The sequence below is a fragment of the Colias eurytheme genome, chromosome 12 (genome assembly GCF_061535395.1).
Source record: "Colias eurytheme isolate Ceu_HAF_F1 chromosome 12, ilColEury1 Martin Lab GWU primary, whole genome shotgun sequence".
Classification (NCBI taxonomy): domain Eukaryota; kingdom Metazoa; phylum Arthropoda; class Insecta; order Lepidoptera; family Pieridae; genus Colias; species Colias eurytheme.
This window is the reverse complement of record NC_142991.1, coordinates 6,987,140-7,008,650: the sequence shown is the minus strand read 5'-3', so window position 1 is coordinate 7,008,650 and position 21,511 is coordinate 6,987,140. Positions and strand designations below refer to the sequence as shown.

At 34.8% G+C, this 21,511-nt stretch overlaps 2 protein-coding genes and 1 long non-coding RNA gene across 3 annotated transcripts; all 3 read left to right on the top strand.

Moving 5' to 3' along the window:
* Positions 1 to 2,799: 2,799 nt before the first annotated feature.
* On the top strand, positions 2,800 to 12,334 carry LOC149904129 (uncharacterized). Its single transcript, XM_090108245.1, has 5 exons — positions 2,800 to 3,176; positions 9,466 to 9,874; positions 10,151 to 10,304; positions 10,403 to 10,557; positions 10,650 to 12,334. Exons 1-5 carry the CDS (start codon positions 3,110 to 3,112, stop codon positions 12,166 to 12,168), a joined length of 2,304 nt encoding a protein of 767 aa, XP_089964371.1. The 5' UTR covers positions 2,800 to 3,109; the 3' UTR covers positions 12,169 to 12,334.
* A 6-nt stretch (positions 12,335 to 12,340) lies between these two features.
* On the top strand, positions 12,341 to 15,726 carry LOC149904128 (uncharacterized). Its single transcript, XM_090108247.1, has 4 exons — positions 12,341 to 12,621; positions 12,718 to 12,968; positions 14,183 to 14,337; positions 14,805 to 15,726. The coding sequence occupies exons 1-4, from the start codon at positions 12,481 to 12,483 to the stop codon at positions 15,020 to 15,022; spliced, it is 765 nt and encodes a 254-aa protein (XP_089964373.1). The 5' UTR covers positions 12,341 to 12,480; the 3' UTR covers positions 15,023 to 15,726.
* A 36-nt stretch (positions 15,727 to 15,762) lies between these two features.
* Positions 15,763 to 21,410, top strand: LOC149904127 (uncharacterized). Its single transcript, XR_016457349.1, has 2 exons — positions 15,763 to 16,058; positions 20,934 to 21,410. It is a non-coding gene; the product is annotated as an uncharacterized LOC149904127 (long non-coding RNA).
* Positions 21,411 to 21,511: the final 101 nt, after the last annotated feature.

Below are 21,511 nucleotides of genomic sequence, written 5' to 3'. Positions count from 1 at the left end.
GAATTCAGTAAGTTTATTTTTTTGGAAACCCTGTGAAATGTGTTTTAACATATGAACAAGCATTTCACCACGTACAATGGTCGAATAAACTTAAAAAAAATTAAAAATGTTCTTATATTAGAAATTTAGTAGTTGACCATCTAAAAACTAGAAGATGACCATATTTTGCATCAGTAGATGACCACTCAGATGCTACAATTTTAATTGGGTTATTTGTTAAATAAGAAGCAATAAGATGAAAAGATAACGTTTTATTTGAAATATAATAATAATTAGGCCTTTTTAAGCCTATAATTTAAATAAAAACAAGATTCTAAAAGATCCGAAAGATGGTTATAAAACAAAAGGACACTGTCAAACACAAAGCGTAAACGTCAAACTTTTTGCCAAATTTATCATATCAAGGAATATATCTCTGGAACCATAGATTAGGGATTGGTCTCCGCGCGCGCGCTACGACTAGATACCGCCTCACCTAAAAACAATAGCTCCGTGAGTGCGGCAACTCAGTTCTGTAGTGTGTGTAAGGCATTTTGTAAGGACGCTAGTGTGTGTGAAGAATTGTACTGCCAGCTACATAAATTTTACCTCATAAATGGGTAAAGGGCTGAAGTTTGAAAAATATTTTTTTTTCATCTTGGCCTTGCCGGGAATCGAACCCATGAACATGCGACTCAAATCCACTTGCGATGCCACAAAGGTTGTTTAAAACTTAAAAGTAAAAAGCGGTAATAAAAAAAATAACATATGAGTCAGTTAAACATGGTTAAACAGAAATAAATTATTGTTATAATTATCCTTTTTTATATATGCGTTAGTAATAGTATTGAAAAAAACATTATGAATAAGTTCAAATTATTGCTAAAAGATTTCCTTAACCATGTGTATTTTTTGGGATATGCAGTACGGCAACACTGAATGGCGTCGTATTTTCGTAAACAACATTTTTAAAGTACAGGTGAAATTTCGAATAATACGATTATTCCTGATCGTACGTGATCCCAGTGTCTCACTTATTTTTTGTAATATTTTTTTTACACAGTTTTATGGCACAAACAGGCATTTTACTTCGGGTTTTGTCCAAAATCTTCAAAAACTATCGGTATGCCCTCTCCACACAATGCTTGTGACACGACTGGCTCGGGTACGCCGAATTCGGCGTACTAAAAGTTGCCGCATTTTTCAAGTACGCAAGCGGCATCTAGTCGTAGCGCGCGCGCGGAGACCAATCCATAATCTAAGTCTGGAACATCATATACATTTCTCGTAGAACTGGTCTTCTTGGGAGCCTCTATGTGAGCAACTACTGCATCCCAGGGATAGTCGAGCACATCTTTATGCCATTTTTTGCACCCAGTCGCATATTTTATGCTCCTCTTCTGGTGTAAGGATGGATGTCGGACCCATTTTTCGTTCCATCGGTGACTTCCCTTTTACTTTATTTGTAAGCGTTATTCTTGGTACACCGAACTTTTTTGAAGCCGTTCGTATTGGTGTTTTATGAAGACGAACATCGTTCACTGCTACAAGCATTGCAGCTTCAGTATAATTTAGGAATGCGCCCCTTTTCCCGGGCATCTACAAGATAAAAATTGGTTTTAGTAATAGATCATAGCCATAAATTCGTACCATAAACAAAACTAACTAACTAACTAAAGAAAATCAATCTATTGTTAAAGTAAATAAAATAGTTTATTTTAATTAATTATTATATGCAGTATATTTAAAACACACAGAACATAATCAAAAGTTGACCACCATGGTCAATTACTAGAAAATCATAGTCATACGGTAATTCGGTAATGGACCACCATGGTCAATTACTAGAAAATCGCAGTCAAACAGAATCAGTATTGGACCACCCCCACACCTCAATTTTGTCAACAAATCTTTAAATTTTAATTACCCTGTCATTTAAATAAACCATAAACGAATAAAAAACGAAAAACACTTACCGTCAACAAGGTGACAAAGTTCCTAGTATTCAGCTTCAAACTTTTTCAATCTCTACGAATATTATTACAAAAACGAATTTATTGATTTAATGGTCCATCACTCAACAAACAACTGACCACCATTTACTATATTTGACAGATATGGATGCGCAATTTACGCGCCTATTTGACCAGATAGCAGCACTAACTACTTATTAACGAATGAGTTTTTAAAATTGCCGCGAATTCTTATTATAACGGTTTATGTGCATTAGCGGCCAACTACAGGTACATGGTCAACTACTGGTGACTTTACCCCTAGGTACCTATTTCTCTTAAAAACATTTCAAAATGTAAAGCGCGTGCGTGAATACGCGCAATTTTTACGAGCATTTAACCTCATTTATGGATGGTAACTTTCGATATGTTTTGATTTCGTTTTCTAAGTGAAAAGTCAGTTTCATAACTGTAAATCATGAATTTAGACCTCGTTATTATGATTTACTTTAGATTTACTATTATGAAGTAATTTACTTTCCCCGAGGTGTTTCTACTGTACATACGTTGATTTATTGTATCGTTCGTGCATATATATCTCTCGGAATAAGAATTCCAACAACACGCTACGTTAGTAGGTTAAATTAATATTTTATAACAATTTGCTGGCGAGACACGGTGGCCTAAATGCAAATGAGAAAAAAGCCACACTTCCTTCGAGCACGTGAAACAAACGTTTCTATGACTACCATATCGATTGGCGGCTTTTCCGAGGCTTTCCTTCACATTTACGTGACACACTGAAACAATGAGCTGAAAAGTATTTGCACGCATAACGTCCCCTATATTACTTGCTCTGTGAACGTCCCTACCCTACCGACGCGCCGTCTGGGCGCTCCACGAGCATTTCATTTGCATTTTGTAAGAGTCGCAGAATTGTACAAGCCTTATTTAGCGAAATGCTATTTGTTCGAATCGTGCAAGCGCATCAGTCCAGAAGATACGAACAATGAATGCACGCGCGAAACGAACCGCGACGCGCGACCGTCGATGCGCAAGAGTCCATTTTTAAAAAGCACTCGGGAGCGCTCATTAGCCGGTGCACCGTAACTCCGCTGCGGTTGGAGGAAACGTGTGCAATACGGGGCATTAGAAAGTGTAATGTATAGTGAGGTGCGATGCTGTCAGTTAGCAAGCCGGTGTCATTAGTTCAGCAGAAGAAACAGCAGTGGGCGCGAGAGAGAGGTAAGTGCCGGATCCATCTCTTGTCTCCAACTGCCTGCTTTCCTCTGTAAACAAACAGAACGACACTCTAGTTTTCTTCAATACATTTATGAATATTCTACTTATAAGTGCTCCTTTCCTCTCATATGTTTCATAGCATTTAGAATTTATAAAATCGATCAAACTAAATAATAATAGTCCCGGATCTCCTTAAAAACTGGATAGCTGATGGAATTACTAATCAAGATAACAATTATTTTTAAATGTAATGCCTATACCTAGTTGATGTGGACCCATTTGTGCAATTCTTCAATTGCATATTGGGAAATAGTAGGAAGTTATACCTACTTTGGAATTTAAATTTGTATTATAATGATATCATATTATATCACAATAAAATAACGGCAGTAGTATGAGGAGAAAGGAATCTGTCGTAAAAAATATATTTATGAGTAACTATGCTAAATCTTGCTTGTGAAGAATCTGCATTATAATTCGGTAGAAATTAAATACCTAGGTACTTAAGATAAACATAAAAATATTCATTCATAACTTATTAATATGTAAGTAACTAACTACCTATGTTATCAATATTTAATTTGATAATAAAAAAAATTGTAATCCTTATTTGTGTTAAAAAATTATAGATTTCTTCAGGAAAATCATATCATCTGAATACATAATTAGGTATAAAAAAAATTTGTAGAACATTATCAAGTAGGTATTTAAGCTAATATAGAAGATGCCTATTTAACAATCTATTTGTGGTAGGCGAGTAGATAATTTCTAACTAATATCTAATGGTATATTTTTATTGTAACGCTCTCATGCGCTTTAAATCACTGACCGTAGTGTTTTTGTTATATTATGTTAACGGTACGGTGAGTCCTTTACGTAACGAACGTAAAATTTTATCCGTAGTGGTTAAATTTTTAATACTATTTTAAGTCTAACAAAAATTTATGAAATTTTCTTATGACCGACATTATTTACAAAAATTGTATCTAAACGTTTCCGGTCGAAAAAGTATTCGCTACGAAAATTATTTTCTTTTTATTTAGGTGGTCTTTTACCACCCTTTATCTGACTCGAGGTATATATAGCGTATGTGTAGACCGTATGCAAATTGGACTATCTTTATTTTGTAGAAAATATGATCCACACATGACAAATCATTTATAATTTTAGTAACGTTTATTAATTTATTTGATAGCCAGCGGTAGTAGTGCCAATGGCCACCTGACATAAACGGCTTCGATTGATTTCACGGCTATTCAGCGAATTTCTAAAAGCGCAAGGCGGATCCGTGAAATGTCTTAATTCGATAAATCATTTTTTCTTCGCAAACGTGAACTTATCATTGAAAAAAAAAATATTTTTAGAGAGGCTGTTAGATACTACACTGGGGTAGATCCCTTTAAAAATAATAAAAAGTGCAAAAAAATCGCAGTCGGATGAAACCCATTAGAAAAGGAGGGGAATATGATGAAAATTAAAGGAAAAATAAATTACGGTCAATCCGAGTTCGGGAAGTGGGAGGGGGGAGCTTTTAAGAGAAAAAAATGGTTTCTCTCGATTTCCGACAAAACTACAAGTCCTACGGAAAAAAATTCAATGGCAAAGTTGTAGGTAATAAAAACATCTACAACTTTTGTGTTGACAATTTTTTCACATAACCTCAAAATTTAGGAGAAAAATTCAAAAAACCAAGTTTTTGGTTTTTTATTTTTAACTACTTCAAAATTTATTTTTTTTCTACGACATTTGGTAGAAACTTGCTTTATTATGTCCCAAATACACTGTAATTTATTTGATTGAAAATATTTATTTTTTCGCCTTATTTTGAATTAATACCAAAAAAACAACCTAATTTTCAATCGAAAAGTCACCCGTCAAAATATCAGCTTTTTTCAAAAACTTTGGGAGCCTTTTATTCATCAAAATCTCTACTTTTATATGGTGTAAAAAAAATAAACCTTACCATAGTAAATGTTCTCAGGAAATGCTTACAAACAGTGTCATAATTAGCTTTTACTAAATCAGGCACACTTCTCGAACTCTATATCTTCTCTTGTATCGGCTTTTCGGTAATATTTCAAAAGAAAAAAAATTATCTGTTCTAAGTATAATATTTTACAGCATATCCAAAAGCAAAATGATGTCAATAAAAACATTTCAGGTAGTTTGAGAAGTGTGCCTGATTTAGTAAAAGCTCATTTTCACACTGTTTGTATGCATTTTCTGAGAACATTTACTATGGTAATGTTTATTTTTTTTTACACCATATGAAAGTAGAGATTTCAATGAATAAAAGGCTCCCCAAGTTTTTGAAAAAAGCTGATATTTTGACGGGTGACTTTTCGATTGAAAATTAGGTTGTTTTTTTGGTATTAATTCAAAATAAGGCGAAAAAATAAATATTTTCAGTCAGATAAATTACAGTGTATTTGGAACATAATAAAGCAAGTTTCCACCAAATTTCGTAGAAAAAAAATAAATTTTGAAGTAGATAAAAATAAAAAACCAAAAACTTGGTTTTATGAATTTTTCACCTAAATTTTGAGGTTATGTGAAAAAATTGTCAATACAAAAGTTGTAGATCTTTTTATTATCTACAACTTTGCCATTAAACTTTTTTCCGTAGGACTTGTAGTTTTGTCGGAAATCAAGAGAAACCATTTTTTTCTCTTAAAAGCTCCCCCCTCTCTTTTCCCGAACTCGGATTGACCGTAATTTATTTTTCCTTTAATTTTTATCATATTCCCCTCCTTTTCTAATGGGTTTCATCCGACTGCGATTTTTTTTTGTTTCAAAAATTATCTACTCTAGTCTATACTATATTAAAGGCCAGACGATAAATCACTATTTTAGAATTTTATACTTAGATTCACTTATTTAGTACATACATAAACCCCTCTTTCAGGATTCGCTTTAAGTATAGAAGTAGTAGGTATTTAATAATATAACATAAGCTACAATTATTTATGGTATCTAGTATCTACCTATCACGCAAACGATACTGTAGGATTAAATTTCTTCGGCAGCCAAGCAATAGCTTAATAGAATCCAAAATTAAAAATAATAAAGCTTTACCCTAATAGGTAACTATACATAAGGAAAAATTCATGAAAGACTTATTTTGAATTATCAGAAATCAAAATCATTGATCCCAGAAAATATTGATTTTTATGCCGGTCATTGCCTTCAATGTCAACCTTGCGGACGAACTGTCTGGCACTTTAACCATATCGATCGTATTTCGTAAATACATAATATATTATATTCATTGTCTACACACTGCTACTTCTACTAAAATAGGCGCCGTGAGCATAGCTTAAGAGTCAATGGTATAAATTTCCACCAAAAGTTGTTTACGACAGAACAAAAATATTACATAATATCAATAAAATCCGTCCAGCCGTTTCAGAGGCTTATGGTTGCAAACATAATATAAACTGTTTTTAATATATCCGCAATGAAAAATTTTATTCGTGACATGCCATGGTGTCATGTATGTAGACCGTAGGGGAGGTAGGGGAGCATTGGGCACTTTTTTACATAAATGTTAATAAAACTGTTATTTTTTATCATAATCAAAATTTTATTCCAAATATATCGAGCACACATATTTGGCAGTAATTATTGCTAAGAAAAGTTTTGGTATTATAATTAGTCTCAAAGTTACGATAGATTTTCGAACACATGTCCAAAGTGCCCAAACCTCCCTGTGGTCGGGAGGTTTGGGCACCCCTGTAGGGAGGTTTGGGCACTGTATTTAATTTGTACGATATTGCTTTACTATACTATTATGCTTAAGTATTATATAACATTGCTATAAAAAATTGTAATGTTATATTTGACATGACAGTTTTGACAGACCATGGTTTAGTTTAAACGATCTTACAAGATATTCTGAAATTTTTTCTTCTTATATAACATCTTTAGGGATTTCACGTCGCTTATTTTTCTTTTTAAATTAAAACGGCATTGTCCTGAAAAGAAATGATTAACCATTCAATCCAATAGTCATAACAAAAAAGCACAAAAGTATGACACAAAAATACACTAAAAACAGGAAGCATTAGGCATGCCCAAACCTCCCTCCTACCAGCGTGCCCAATGCTCCCCATAACCTCACTTTTCAAATAGATTTGAATAAGTTTATTTTTATCAAATGTTGAATCCTAATTGACAGGTAAATATTATAATCTTCATTGAACACAAAGGAAGAAGTTAACACAGATACTTACACTTTCTTGGCGATTTCTTTGTTATGTTTCTTCAAATCACAAACAAAATATTTACTTCTGTACGCAACAAACCGTTCAGCGCATGTAACTTGACAACCAAGTGAAATTACAGCTGACACTTTTGATAAGGAGTTTTGCCAATTATTAAACTATAGTGCTGTGGTAGAAACCAAAAAATATCTAGAATAGGTAGATTCTGAGAAATGAGGGGGTGCCCAAAGCTCCCGACTGCCCAATGCTCCCCTACCTCCCCTACATAAGGACCTATTAGGATCCGAGTATTAGGACGTAAATATAACTACCTATCTACTCTAAAAATGGGATTCAACGTACTTACAATTTTTTTTATATTTATGCTTTAAGAAGTATGAAAAATAGAGATTCAAGTAGAAGTAGGTATCACTTGAAACGTTATTTTGCTTTATTATAACTGTTTTATTATAACTACATACCAAATAATTGTAAATTGAATGAGTTGGCACTTGATTTTTTGTTAGACAAAGGAAGTCCGCCATTGTCAATTCTGTTTGCCAGGAAATAATACAATCGTAAGCTTGCCTATTGACGATTATTGAATAGTAAATTATTTTTTATATCCCAACTGTTAGCGCAATATGTAGTTATGACCTACTTACATAACTTATCTTACTTTTAAACGGGAGAAAAAGCAATTTAATTTCCTACGGTTTATACTAAGGGTTTATAATTTTGATTTATTTCAATGACCGAACAAATCATGGTTAAATTTTATGCTTGGTAAGTAGGTACTAGATTTCGGCCTGCGGCGCGCGTCGCCCGCGTTGTCAAAGAAAAACCCTTATAATTCCCGTCTCAGTGGGATTTCCAGGATAAAAAGTTGCCTATTATGGGTCTTCAGCTACCTACATACTTACGAAATTTAATTGTAAGTAATCGGTGTAGTATTTTTTGCGTGAAAGAATAACAAACTATAGAATAACAAAAATATATTGGTCTATAATATAGACCAATATATTTTTGAAAAGGGCAGGATTTCTGTCTTTATATTATAAAGACAGAAATCCTGCCCTTTTTATTCAAAATGTTCCACAACAACAATCAACATAATACATATTCACTAGATCCGATAGTAATTATACCTACGTTATACGTTTGCATTATAACAGCTTATAGAATTGTATGGCAAAGGTAGGGCGTAAAAAAAAACAAATATGTAAGTACATACTTACTTACATATTTAAAAACTAGCTTCCGCCCGCGACTCCGTCCGCGCGGATGTGGGTCTTCGCGTGGATGGTTTATTTCTCCATTTTGAGTAACTCTGACAATAACATCTTTTAAATATCTATTGGACCCAAATACGGCTAGGCCTATTATAATACCCAACGTGTGTTCGCGGTTCTACAGAACAACGTCTATGGATAAAACTGAAAAATTAAGATTATTTTTTTTCTACGTATTTTTCCAGGTTAAAAAGTATCCTATTTTACGCCCAGGATAATAAGGTATAATTATACCAAGTTTCATCGAAATCGAACCGTTAGTTTTCACGTGATGTCTTCACATACAGACAGACAGACAAAAATTTTTTTAATCACATATTTGGGTTTGGTATCGATCCAGTAACACCCCCTGCTATTTATTTTTTCAATATTTTCAATGTACAGAATTGACCCTTCTACAGATTTATTATATGTATAGATATAGATGTGTTTGAATGACATAAAAAGTGTAAGTTAATATGAAGTTAATGGACTGAGACTTATACTTAACTATGCTATAAAATATTCTTATAACTAGGTACGTACCAATAAATAGGTATATGAAGAATAGGTACCTAACTACGTTCCTATTCTTAACTTCGCTGTTCACAACGTGCATGTTCACAATATAGGTTATCGACAAAACTAAAAAACCCTCGAGTACCTAATCGCATAAAGGGGAAAATCTTTTACATTTTTCCGTTACCGAAAACTAAACTTAGCTCATTATTATTCCACTTGCAGTCATGGCAGGTACTGTTACTGCCATTTTAGAAACATTTTAAATTGTGTTAGTAAATTCAACTCAATTTGTTTTAGAGGAAATGTCACATCTGTATCTACCTTGGGGGTCCGGTGAGCGATACACAAATCGCTTAACAGTACGGAATCAATTTGCGAGTTCACTTGAACTGCATAAGCAGGCTTATGAATACACAGAACCTATACAGAGACAGAGAAGCCCCAGTTTGCCGCCAATTCATCACATCGACGTGAACAAAACTATTCTCGATGACAACAAGAGATCTAAGGAAATTGTAAACAGGAATATTCCGAGTGCGAAAAGATTCGCTTTTTACGACGAGGATGCGGAAGGTGATACGTCTGGCTACGGCAGCGAGACGGTGAACCACATGAACACAAGAAGCCAACACAAAAGCATGCAAGACGTACATAATCATAACCCAGATATTGTAGTCGCGTGGCAACAAGATGGAAAAGATAATAGGTAAAGTCTTTTTGTTAAGTGACCTATAAATTATGTTATCTAATTTTTATCATGAAAAAACTTATGTACCTACTAAAAGCCATTTTATAGATTAAGTATTTGATATTTTTAAATTAAATCATTATGTTCATTAAAATTAGAATTTAATTTCTTAGATACTTGCAGATTATCGTGAAATACGGTAAAAAACAACTTATTGATCGTTATGTTATACATATCTAAGTATATCTAATACGTTATTCGAATATTATATTTAAAATTAAATTTATTACAAAGGAAACAGTCATCTAGTGATCGTTCAGGCGGGGCCGAAGGCACCTGGTCTGCAAGGAGCTCGGGAGCTGATGAAGGGCGGCCGAGGTGGGGAGACCGCGGGGTTGCTACGGGTCGTTTGTGGGAGCCCACCCTGCCCACTGCTAGACTACCACAGGTATGTTTCATAGTTTAGGTAACTAAAATCTGCAATTTTAACCGGGAAACTAAGTGGGTAGATATTATATAGATGAAAAAAATGCTTCCTTCTTTTAGATGCCGAATCAAAAGAAAGGTACACCGGCGTGGGTAGAGCGCGGATTAAATATGATAGAAAGTGCCTCAGATGTATTAGTGATAGACCAAAGAAGTTCGACTCATTCTGGTTTAGATTTTGATAAGTCATCGTATAATGGCAGCGATGAAGGAAGGTGCGTGTGTATTTTTTTTATTATTACCTATATAAATAAAACAAATTACTTATTTAAACTGTATTTTATATGATATATCATCATTCCAACAGATCTTATCTCAGGGGGCAAAATGTCCCTATAGAACCAGAAATAAAGGCCCAAAGAGAAACTAAGAGGTTAAAAGCATTAGAGTTACAAACGGTTATTTTAAACCAGTTGGAAGAACGCGAAAAACGAAAACAAGAGGAGAGAGAGAAAAAATTAAGAGATGAACGATTGGAAGAGTTGAGAATTCAAAGGCAACAAGAAGAAGATAGGATACGTCTAGAAGAAGAAAAAAGACATACTGAAGAAAAGCAAAGGCTAGAGCAACGAAAATTGGACGCTTTAAAAAAAGCTCTTGAGGATGCTGAAAAAAAGGCAAGACAAGAAAAAGAGAAAAGGTTCCAATATCATAAACAAGCTGCTAGTTTAAATACATGCAACGAAAATAAAACTAGTATAGAGGATAAAGCTTCATTGGAATCTGTTAGAATAAGTCCAACGAAAACAGTCAGCCCGGCAAAAACTTGCAGAACGTATAATGTTAATTCAGCACATAGTCAAAAGAAAGATAATATTTCCTCACAGCAGACTTCTACGTTTAATTCGCCACGATCCGTCGCAAATGGAAGTTTAAATTTATACATACATAATGTACCGCCCCTAAAATTAGCCGATAATCAATATAATATAGTACCTATCGGGATTAATGGGTCGGGTGACATCCTTTCAGGCCAATCAAATAGTATACAATTAGCTGTATTAGTTCCACAAAATCTCAATAATAACTATTATAGTGTTTCCGTTAACTCTAACTGTGGAAATGATAATTCTGATTTAGGAAAAATTTTAACACCCCGTAAGTATCGAGAGTTAAGAACAAAAGATGTTGCTACACAAACTGATAACGAGACGTGTATAAGCGCAAAAGCCAATAAAACAGAGTCTCTAAACGAAACTCAACGATGCTTAGATAAAGATTACTCCAATATTGATGAAAATGCTCCTCAAGAAGACCATAGAAATAGCATGAAAAAAGATAGACGTTTGCGGTCCGAAGAAAGATATAAAAAGGATATAGAAAATCGTCCAAAATGGGGAGCAAACCGACCTCAAGCACAATACAAAAAACAAAGTGAAAAAGATCCGTTTTATACTCAAAAGAGAAAATTACGCCATAAACATAGGCCCCCAATTAGACAATATTTATCTCAATCGAGTGACGATAGTAGATCCCCGAGCCCACCGACAAGGTCGGATAAAATTTCGGAATCTAGTAGCAAACAACGGAATTCGCTTAGTCAGTCTTACTGGAGGAATAAACAAACAGGTCAAGATGCATCAAGAATAAACAATGAATGTGAAAACGAAAACGATTCACGAGAATTTATTTCTCTGTCACAAATAACTAAACCAGATAAAATTGATTATAAAAACTCCAGCAAATTTTCGCCAACAAAGCGGATAACACTGTCTCAAAAATTTATTAATGATAAATATGGTAGCAGGAAGTTGTGGCAAGAAGAAAGCATTGAAAGAAATCCTAAATACAATATTGATACGGAAATATCGAAAAAAACATTATAATAATTAAAAGTTAGGTTATTAAATCGACTGATATAAATTATACATATCAAATTATTCTTATTAAGAAATTTTAACTATAGGTAAATATTAATCATAAAATATTAGTCAAAAAAATATTATAGGTCGACAAACCATACTGTAACAGTGAAATCGTATTGTTGATCAAGACGTACCTAATGTTATTTTGTATTGATCTAAATTCTAACGGTTTCCATGGGACGTAAGGGGTTGAATCAATACTACAAACTGAATTTATTAAGAGACTACTAGTAACAGTTAGTCTTGAAGATAAATCTTAAATTTATTTAAAAGATGTCCAAATTAGACGATTTGTTTGATAAAAAGAAAGATGAAGCTCCTATGTTAGACCTGTCTAAAGTAGTAATAAACACCGCGGAAGAGTATAGAGCTGTTTTGGACAAAGTGCCGGATTTTAAAACACGCCCAGAAAAGGTAACAAAAAAGAACTTATTAACTCATCCTAAACAAAAAAAACATTCTTGGTTTATAGTTATCTACTGGTTACTTTGTACTTTTGATATTTAATAGGTGAGAAGTGATGACATAAAAATAAAAGATAGAAAAGAGGACCATAAAACTAAAACATCAAAAAAGGAAATTCGTGCATACGAAAAGTTGGGGACTCGTGGTTATGAAGAAAAACAGTTTACATTTATGGATCCTATACCAGTGGAAATGCAAGGGTTGAAGTTCGATGAATTGTGTGCTGTTCCGATAGAATGGAGGATGCTTACTTCTATTCGCCCTAAATCAAAATTAGATGAAGAATATTTTAACAGGTAATTAACATTGAAATTATTTAGTATCTAAACCATTCATTAAAAAAATCCTGCGTTATAGTAATAGTAGGGGAGCCCAGGATGCTAAATGTGGATTTACTCGAGCGTCACGGGAACCTATTAGAATTGGTAGATTAGACCATAGCGAGAAAAAAAGGTCCTATAATGTTTTCACTTTTAGCGGTGGGGAAGGGTTTTTAGATTTTTTTTTATTTAAAAAAGAAAAAAATTGGCTTGGAAACACTCAAGCGCGTTAGATATTGATATTTTGCATGCTCCAGGACGTCACTGAAAAAAAGTAGTTATACGTTAATCTGACGATTTAAGTGGCGATTTAATCGCTATGAAGAAAGGGTAAAAAATTAAAGTAATATTATTCGAGCGCGTCAGATTAATATATGGGGGGGTTAATTACAATATAAGAAGTCCCCATTTCGCTAATCTGACGATTCGAGCTCAACCTTAGGGAATTATGGATTATTCAAATTTTCCAGCGGGGCCCCTGAGCGCACCCACCAACCATAACTGCTCATATTGACTAGAGGTACTAATGAATAGCTAAGGTACCGTCCCTTATAGTAATCTGACGCGCTCGAGTAAATCCCAAAATCCCCTCTTGGGCTCCCCTACTATAAACTGTTTTAACAGAATTAACTGCAGTTTCCAAGTTTACACCAAAAATCCCAATCTACTATGTAGCTATTGTGAATTTAATTCTTTTTAATTCTTGACTCAGATGTAATTAACTACGAGAATCATGTGTTAGATATACAGGGTGTCCCACTGTTGGTATACTAAGCTCAAAGGAGGTTATAGTTTTGAATACGCTGAGTACGTAAAAAATAATTAAAAAATTCCTGACGCATTTTTTTTTCAAAAAGATGAATTCTTAAAACTCTATGTGTACACCCATAACAAGCAACCCACCCAACTTTGCCACCAGCACGTGAGCTATGTTTAAGATTATGTTTTCATAGACAAAATGCTCACATTAGAGGAGCGGTATATGCCGGCTGCGCGAAGCTAGAGAAGAAAACATAGATTTTCAGGAAAAATTTAGCGAAAAATTTTTGATGTAATTTTCTTTTTTAAGTATTTTTTACGTGATCAGTATATGCAAAACTACAAGTCCCTTCGCGCTTAGTATACCAATAGTGGGACACCCTGTATAGGTTTATACCTATCTAATAATTAACTAATTAAATAACTTTCAGGTTGATAGAACTAGGCAAGTCAGAGTTAAGGACCAAAGCCAAAGAAAAAAGAGAAAACGTTAAAAATAATATGGTTAGAAGAATTAAAAATCGTTCAGGAGTTACAGAGACTCGTATTGTGTCGTGTGCAGAGTGTGGAGAGGAATATTGCAACGGTAATAAACTTTTTGCTAAATTAAGACAGATGAAGGTCGTTAGATTAATTTCAAGACAAAAAGTGTCGCTTCGGTTACTGAGAACATTCAAGGTGACGATGTTGTAAATGATTTTTTTTTTATATCCTACTTACGTAAAAAAAGAAATATTTGCAGCATCTATACTATACATACTACTAATACAATAATCTATAGGTACTAATAAATAAAACTGAAGAGTTTGTTTGATTCAAAACACGAATCTCATGAACTACTGGACCGATTTCAAAAATTATTTCAACATTGGATATGTTTGTATGATTTTTACTCTTTCACGCAAAAACTGCTGAACCGATTTTTATGAAATTTGGCACACACATAGAGGGTAACCTGGATTAACAAATAAGATTGCGGGCGAAAACCTAATAACATATCTAATATATATCTACGAAATGTTTATGCTTAATATTATTTTAACATTTTTTCAGGTAAAATGTGCACAATAACAAATTACGACATGTTCGCTCGTATAAAAGTGGAAGTCGAACAGAAGCCGCGTCGGGCGCAAGCCGCCCCGGTGCAAGCTAACAAACTCCGTCGAATGCGTCGCCGCCCCCGCCGTAAGCCCCGTAGCAAGAGCGCTGCGCCATCTTACCAAAAACCAGCTGCTGGCAAACATGGCGCCAAAAGTGATTCGGAGCTTTAGATTATCTGTTTCATTCCAAAAGGCAATAATCTCATTAGAGCTTTAGATACCTATTATCTGTATGATTCCAAATGCAATAATCTCATTTTACTAATATTACGTTGTACACTTGTAAATTGCCTTAGATCATTATTAAGTAAATTGCTGATTAATGATAATGTTTACACACGTCACACAACCGAATTAAAATTCCTTTGTAAACTTTTGTAGTAATTTCATTGAGGTACAATAAACAAAACTAGACTCACAATCACGCTCAAATATTGTCCGAAGCAAAACTCTGCCTAGAGTCTAGACCCATAAAACAGCCGTTTTCTAATGAGGGTATACAAGACTTTGAAATTTAAACATTACTTCCACGAAATAATGTTTTTTATAAATGTGAATGTGACATTTTTGGCGACCTTTTATTATGTGATTGCAGTGAATCTATTTTTAGTACCTCAATTTTAAAAGGCGTCCACTTTATCCAAACTACTTAATCCCCAAGATCAGGTTGTGCATTTACACGATAATTATTGTACCTAATAAGATATTATGTGTCTTTCTAAAACACACAGCGTTGGTGAAGAAAGCTGTCTATGAATCCTATATATCTCTATGAAAAAGGGTCACCTTACCGAATATCGATGGATCTTTCACCTCACTAGCAAGAGCGCGTCCCTAGTATGTCATCTGTCATCGCCAATTTGACATCACCTTTGAAGCGCTGTCATCTGCCTCTGCCGGCATAGCGTTTATGAATTCGTGCGCAATAACATCGCGCAGAATATAATTAGTATTTATCTCTAGTAAAAGTGATCAGATTAAGTTACTTTTACCTGAATAAAACACATAAAGCGTTAAATTTTAGTAGTAATTGGTTTAGGAACGGAATTAGTTCCAATATGAAACACAAAAGACCACGTTGTCGGAAGAAAATTCGAAAACCGGTGCTTTGGTATGTATAATAGTGGCGGGAACTCTTTTTCGTCCTCGGAGGACGAGAGAAGCAATGGTTCGTCACTGCCCAAGAGACCGGGAGACGAGAAATTCCGTAAGTACAATCAGACTTGTCATAACATGTCCGGACTCGTGCATAGAATTCCATGCAACACGTGGCATACATATTTTCACAGTATTTGACACAAATACATCAATATTTAGATGTAGGTAATTAATAATAAAACACAATGCATGCCTATAGTGAGATCGCTATATTATCATCGGGTTTATTTATCATACACAGGCACATTGGTTACTGTGTCAAGTATTGCTTTTAACCAGAATTGTGAGATATCGTTAGGCTACCTAGGTAGAAGGTACTTAGGTTTATGGAATCGACCGTGATCCCCTATGACTAACGAGCCTCAGCAGCAGGTAGTGAGGTATCTCAATCACTTTGACCATTCAGTTGTAACTACCTCAACAAAAGTGAGTACCTACTACTTAGTGCCCACTACTACACAATTAGTTCAAAACAATTAAGAGGTACTTATATTTTAGATAGGTACAAAACCTGTCTATCACAATATTCTAAAGAGACGAAATTGTTAATTAACTATTATAAGATAATTTCAATATCTATCATGTATCAAGCATGTCACATATAGATTTTACATTACTTAAGATATGATATAGAATGTATAATGTGAACAACGGTCTCACACAATTTTCAGTATGAGGTACTGATTACTACAAGTTGAGATTACCTAGTTTATGGTAAATAATTCTTAACATAAAGAGCGTGTTTTCATAGTCAATTGATACCAGAATAAGCTTTGATTCTATGGGTACTTATTTGAATAAGTATTGAAAAATCATAAGAAATAGACATTGCATATTAGGAGATGTAGATATGTTTATATACGTTATCATCATCAAGGACCCATATTTACCATATCCCCGAACAGTTGAATGATATCATTCTTGCTTATAATGTTACCGATGATAATGATGTTTATCTAGTTCCTTTCTTACTTAAGTGAAAGAGCTTGCCTTAAAATTAACACTCAGGCGTGATAAAATTTTTATAATATCAACAGTAAAGTAACCAAAATCTTTGTATTTTTTATTTGTATCTTCTACAAAAATATGTACTGAAAATATGTACAAGGCGTCCTTAGCCATGATTAGCTTAGTATGGTTATGCTGAAAGAACTGAGTGTCCAGAAAGACACAGAAAAATATATGCCATACTTACATTCAGATATGCTTCTTTTTTTATATTTCTTTATATGGACATACGGCATTCAACTATGGGGTAGTGCCAGTAATTCATCGATCTCGCTACTGCAACGACAGCAAAATACTATACTGCGAACTCTCAGCAATGCCCCCTGGTTTACTACTAATGCTGAAATTCAAAGCCACACTAACATATGCTCCATAAAAGACGAAATTAACACGCATACAAAATCTTATGTTGCTAGACTGGAGAAACATCCCAACAAACTAGCTAGCCAACTGATAAAAAGGTCCTACCACAAACGTCTTAAAAGAAAAGATGTAATCTAGCTTTTTTTCTTGAAGAGCAGTTGTCCTCACTGGAGGGCTCGCTCTACATGCCAAACTTTGCCTGACAACACATCCGCTTATAGCGAAAACCGCTGATTGCAGATGAAACAAAAGAAAAAAAAAAAAAAAAAAAAAAAAAAAGATATGCTTCTGGCAATAAGAGCTGATGGCTCCGCCAGGTTGATATTCAATCTGAGACACCTAAACACCTAGGTATTAACCAGGTAATTTTGATACATATCACAGGTTATAACGGTAATTAAATTTTTACAAAGCCAGGATTGGCTTGTAAAATTAGACATCATTGGTAACAGTAATGAGATTCTTCCAAGGCCAGGATTGGCTTGTACAATCAGGCATCATTGGCCTATTTTCTGCCTGCATATTGCAGCCATTTCAAATGGTCGCGGAGACCCTACAAGCTAGAGGTGCCCTCTTTCTGTTTTATTTAAGCTATTAAGTTTGGTCTATTGAGACCGTTACAAAATTAACTTCACAGGTCTTGTAGACTGTGAGGATTTTGGAAAAGCTTGATTGGCACTACAGCCACATAAAGTCCATTGCCTTCTGGTTTAGTTGGACAATTATCTTTTGGGTCTACCATGACTAATCCAATTTAACTTCACAGGTCGCGGAGACCATGGAGGTTTTGGTAAAGCCTGATGGGCAGAACTATTCCAATTCAACTTCACAGGTCGCGAAGACCATGGAGATATTGGTAAAGCTTGATTGGCACTCCAATCACAAAAAGGGCCACAGCCCTCTGATTTAGTTAGACTATCAGGATTATTCTAATAATTTAACTTCACAGGTCTCGGAGACCATGGAGATTTTAGTAAAGCCACAGAATGAGCCACAGCCTTCTAGTTAGACAATTATCTTTTTGTCTACAAGGATTGTTCCAATTAACTTTACAGGTCCCGGAGACCATAGAGATTTTGGGAAAGCAGGTTTGGCACATCAATTACAAAATGTACATTGTAAACCTGTACTTGTGCCTCATGTGTGATAGTATAGAAATGTCTGTGTTATTGCTAGTCCCAAAAGCTTCAAAGATAGAGCATGCTGTGGTAGTCATTAAGAGGACCATGTCTTGCACTAAATAAGAGTTGCAGACAGTTCTAGACATCTAACACTGAGAGGACTGTACAGTTGTCGCCTCCAGGTATTTCTCTAGAGTTTCGCGCACAGCAGACCAAGAGAGAAAGGCTTTCCCTCTACATGCTACACAAGACTTACGAGCTGTGGAAAAGACAACATACACAGAAATGTCATAGTCTTTGTAAAAGAACAAGTTTGTCACTTCCTAACTACAGATACCGCGGATGCGGGCTGAGTAGGACATCTGAACAGTACTTACCTGTCAGAGAAATGGAGAGGGAAGCAGGGGACTTGGCCTTAGAATTTCTGACTTATATGTAGTGTACCATAGGTATGCAATAAAAATGCTTCTGAGTAGATTGAAAGGGGCGCACATCCTGTAGCCCAAGCAACCAATCACACTTTGGTCGCCCACATACAAAGGTTGCTAACTCTCTTAGCCCTCACAACTGAGTAACTGTACCTAGATGAGAAGTTGAGAATAACTCTTGGCACGCTTCCAGGACGCCTAAATGGCTTTTGATTTAGATTGCCTCTCAAGAAATCTACCTGTACCGGAGTGGCTTCTCCTACCTTGTACAACAGGAAATATATTTCGGAGGCTCCTGATATGGTCCATTCCGCTATAGAGGTGCTTTAGTGCCAGGGCATATTTGCCAAAGCCTGCTTCGAATTATGCGACATCTGCAGTCGTTGATGGAGCTGACGCCTAGGCTGAATATTCCCTTCCAAGGATAATCCTCCAAGTGTACTAGCGCACCTCGCACCCCGGGACCCGGGCAGATACATAGCACCCAAGGGTGGCTTATGGTTAATATAATAAATAATAATAATATACGGGCATTTCTCCGCAACTCGATGTCAAGCGCCTAAAGATGGCTTATGGTTATTGACTATTATGGTTATTGACCCGGAAGTCAGGAGCACTCAGACCATTGGTGAATGGCCTTACCCCCCAACTGCTCAGTCAGAAAAGGGGGGGGGGGGAGAAAAAAGCCCATTGTAGAGCAAAGGAGAAAGAGCAGTTAGGTAGTGGTGCCCCTCCACAGTGCCAACATATGATCCTCCAAGCAGGAGGTGACTTTCATAATGCAAAAAAAAAAAAAAAAATAGAAGAATGCATGTAATCTAGTACACAGAGATTCTATTTAGCTAATTAAATTAAATTAATTAATTTTAATTAGCCTAGGTCTATCATAAGCAAGCTGACCCTATTCTCTCAGGAGCTCTTATGCTATTACTGGGGTCAGGCCGAGAAGCTCATGACATGAACATGACTTCTGAAGATCTCAAAATAGAGTTTTTTATCGCAGCAAAATAAGATTATAACCTGACCTGAATTTGGATATAAAATGGATACAACAACATATTATCCATCAGGGGTCGGTTGTGAGGACAACCAGACACATAAATATGCCCAGTGACCCATGTGGAAAGGTTGATTCAAGTAACAAAGGACTGATTTTCAGTCTTAAAAGTAGATAATTGATTCTTATCTATAGAGGGGCGGACCCTTTAAGCTTGCAACACAAACCTTTATGTCTGGCTAGATAAGGTCCTTCCAGATCTTAAAGACAGTAGCAACCCTGTCCAGCAGTGGCTTCAAGAAGGTGGTAAGGGCACCAACCTGTTGAGGCAATGGAAGGACCATACAGTCCTTTATAAAGTTTTACTGTCAATCAGTCAATTTAGCCAGTGCCAGTGAGTCTGGTTTACTTTAAGGTAACCTTAAACTGTTTAATTAATTATTTAATTAATTGTAATTGATTTAAGATCCAAGTAATGATCAATGTGTAACAAACATGCTTAAAGCTTAAGGTACAGTTGTGTTAACATTGGTATTATAGTTATTTTATATACAGATGTTATTTACTGTAGTATTTAGCCTTAGAGGCTCCATTGTTTATCCTTGATAACATTGATCTTCCTTTGAGTTATAATTTTTAAAATGTTATTTTTATCTTATTATTTGAACTTTGATTTGTTTCAAAGATACAGAGAAATAATAAATCAGTTCTTAGGTTCTAAGACTTAGTTCATTAGTATTGGCTTATGATTATCTGAGGAGAATAATTTAAAATTTAGAGGATATATGGTTAGTTCTTACATGAAAGAAAAACAATTTTTGTTGTTGCTACATAACCCCCTTGTATTGTTTTTAGAATTTAAAATATAACTTTATTTTACAATACAAGAGGTTCATTTAACATTCTGAAAGGAATGAAATTTAAGTTGTTAATACTCTTAGGTATTACAATATTAACAAGATAATTTATTTTCAACATAGCGTTTGTATGTCTTTCTTCACCAGCAGATATCAAACACATCTTCACCAACGCTGTGTGTTTTAGAAAGACACATAATATTGATGTTTTGCATTAAAACAAAACATGTATTATGTGTCGAATAAAACACACAGCGTTGCAGTTTACTGCTTGCTGATGAAGATGCTATGCCGGCAGAGGCAGATGACAGCGCTTCAAAGGTGATGTCAAATTGGCGATGACAGATGACATACTAGGGACGCGCTCTTGCTAGTGAGGTGAAAGATCCATCGATATTCGGTAAGGTGACCCTTTTTCATAGAGATATATAGGATTCATAGACAGCTTTCTTCACCAACGCTGTGTGTTTTATTCGACACATAATACATGTTTTGTTTTAATGCAAAACATCAATATTATCACGTCCTTATAATTATCATAAAATTAATCTCTAGTCGATATTGATGCAATTTATTAAATACAAATTTTGTACTATTTGAATTATTAATAAAGTTCCTTTTAAAAGATATTGGTGTTTTCATACTTTATTATTATTAGTGCAATATCCCTTTCTTTCTTACATATTAGCCATATTATTTATTAGTTAAGGTGTAGACTGTAGTGGAAT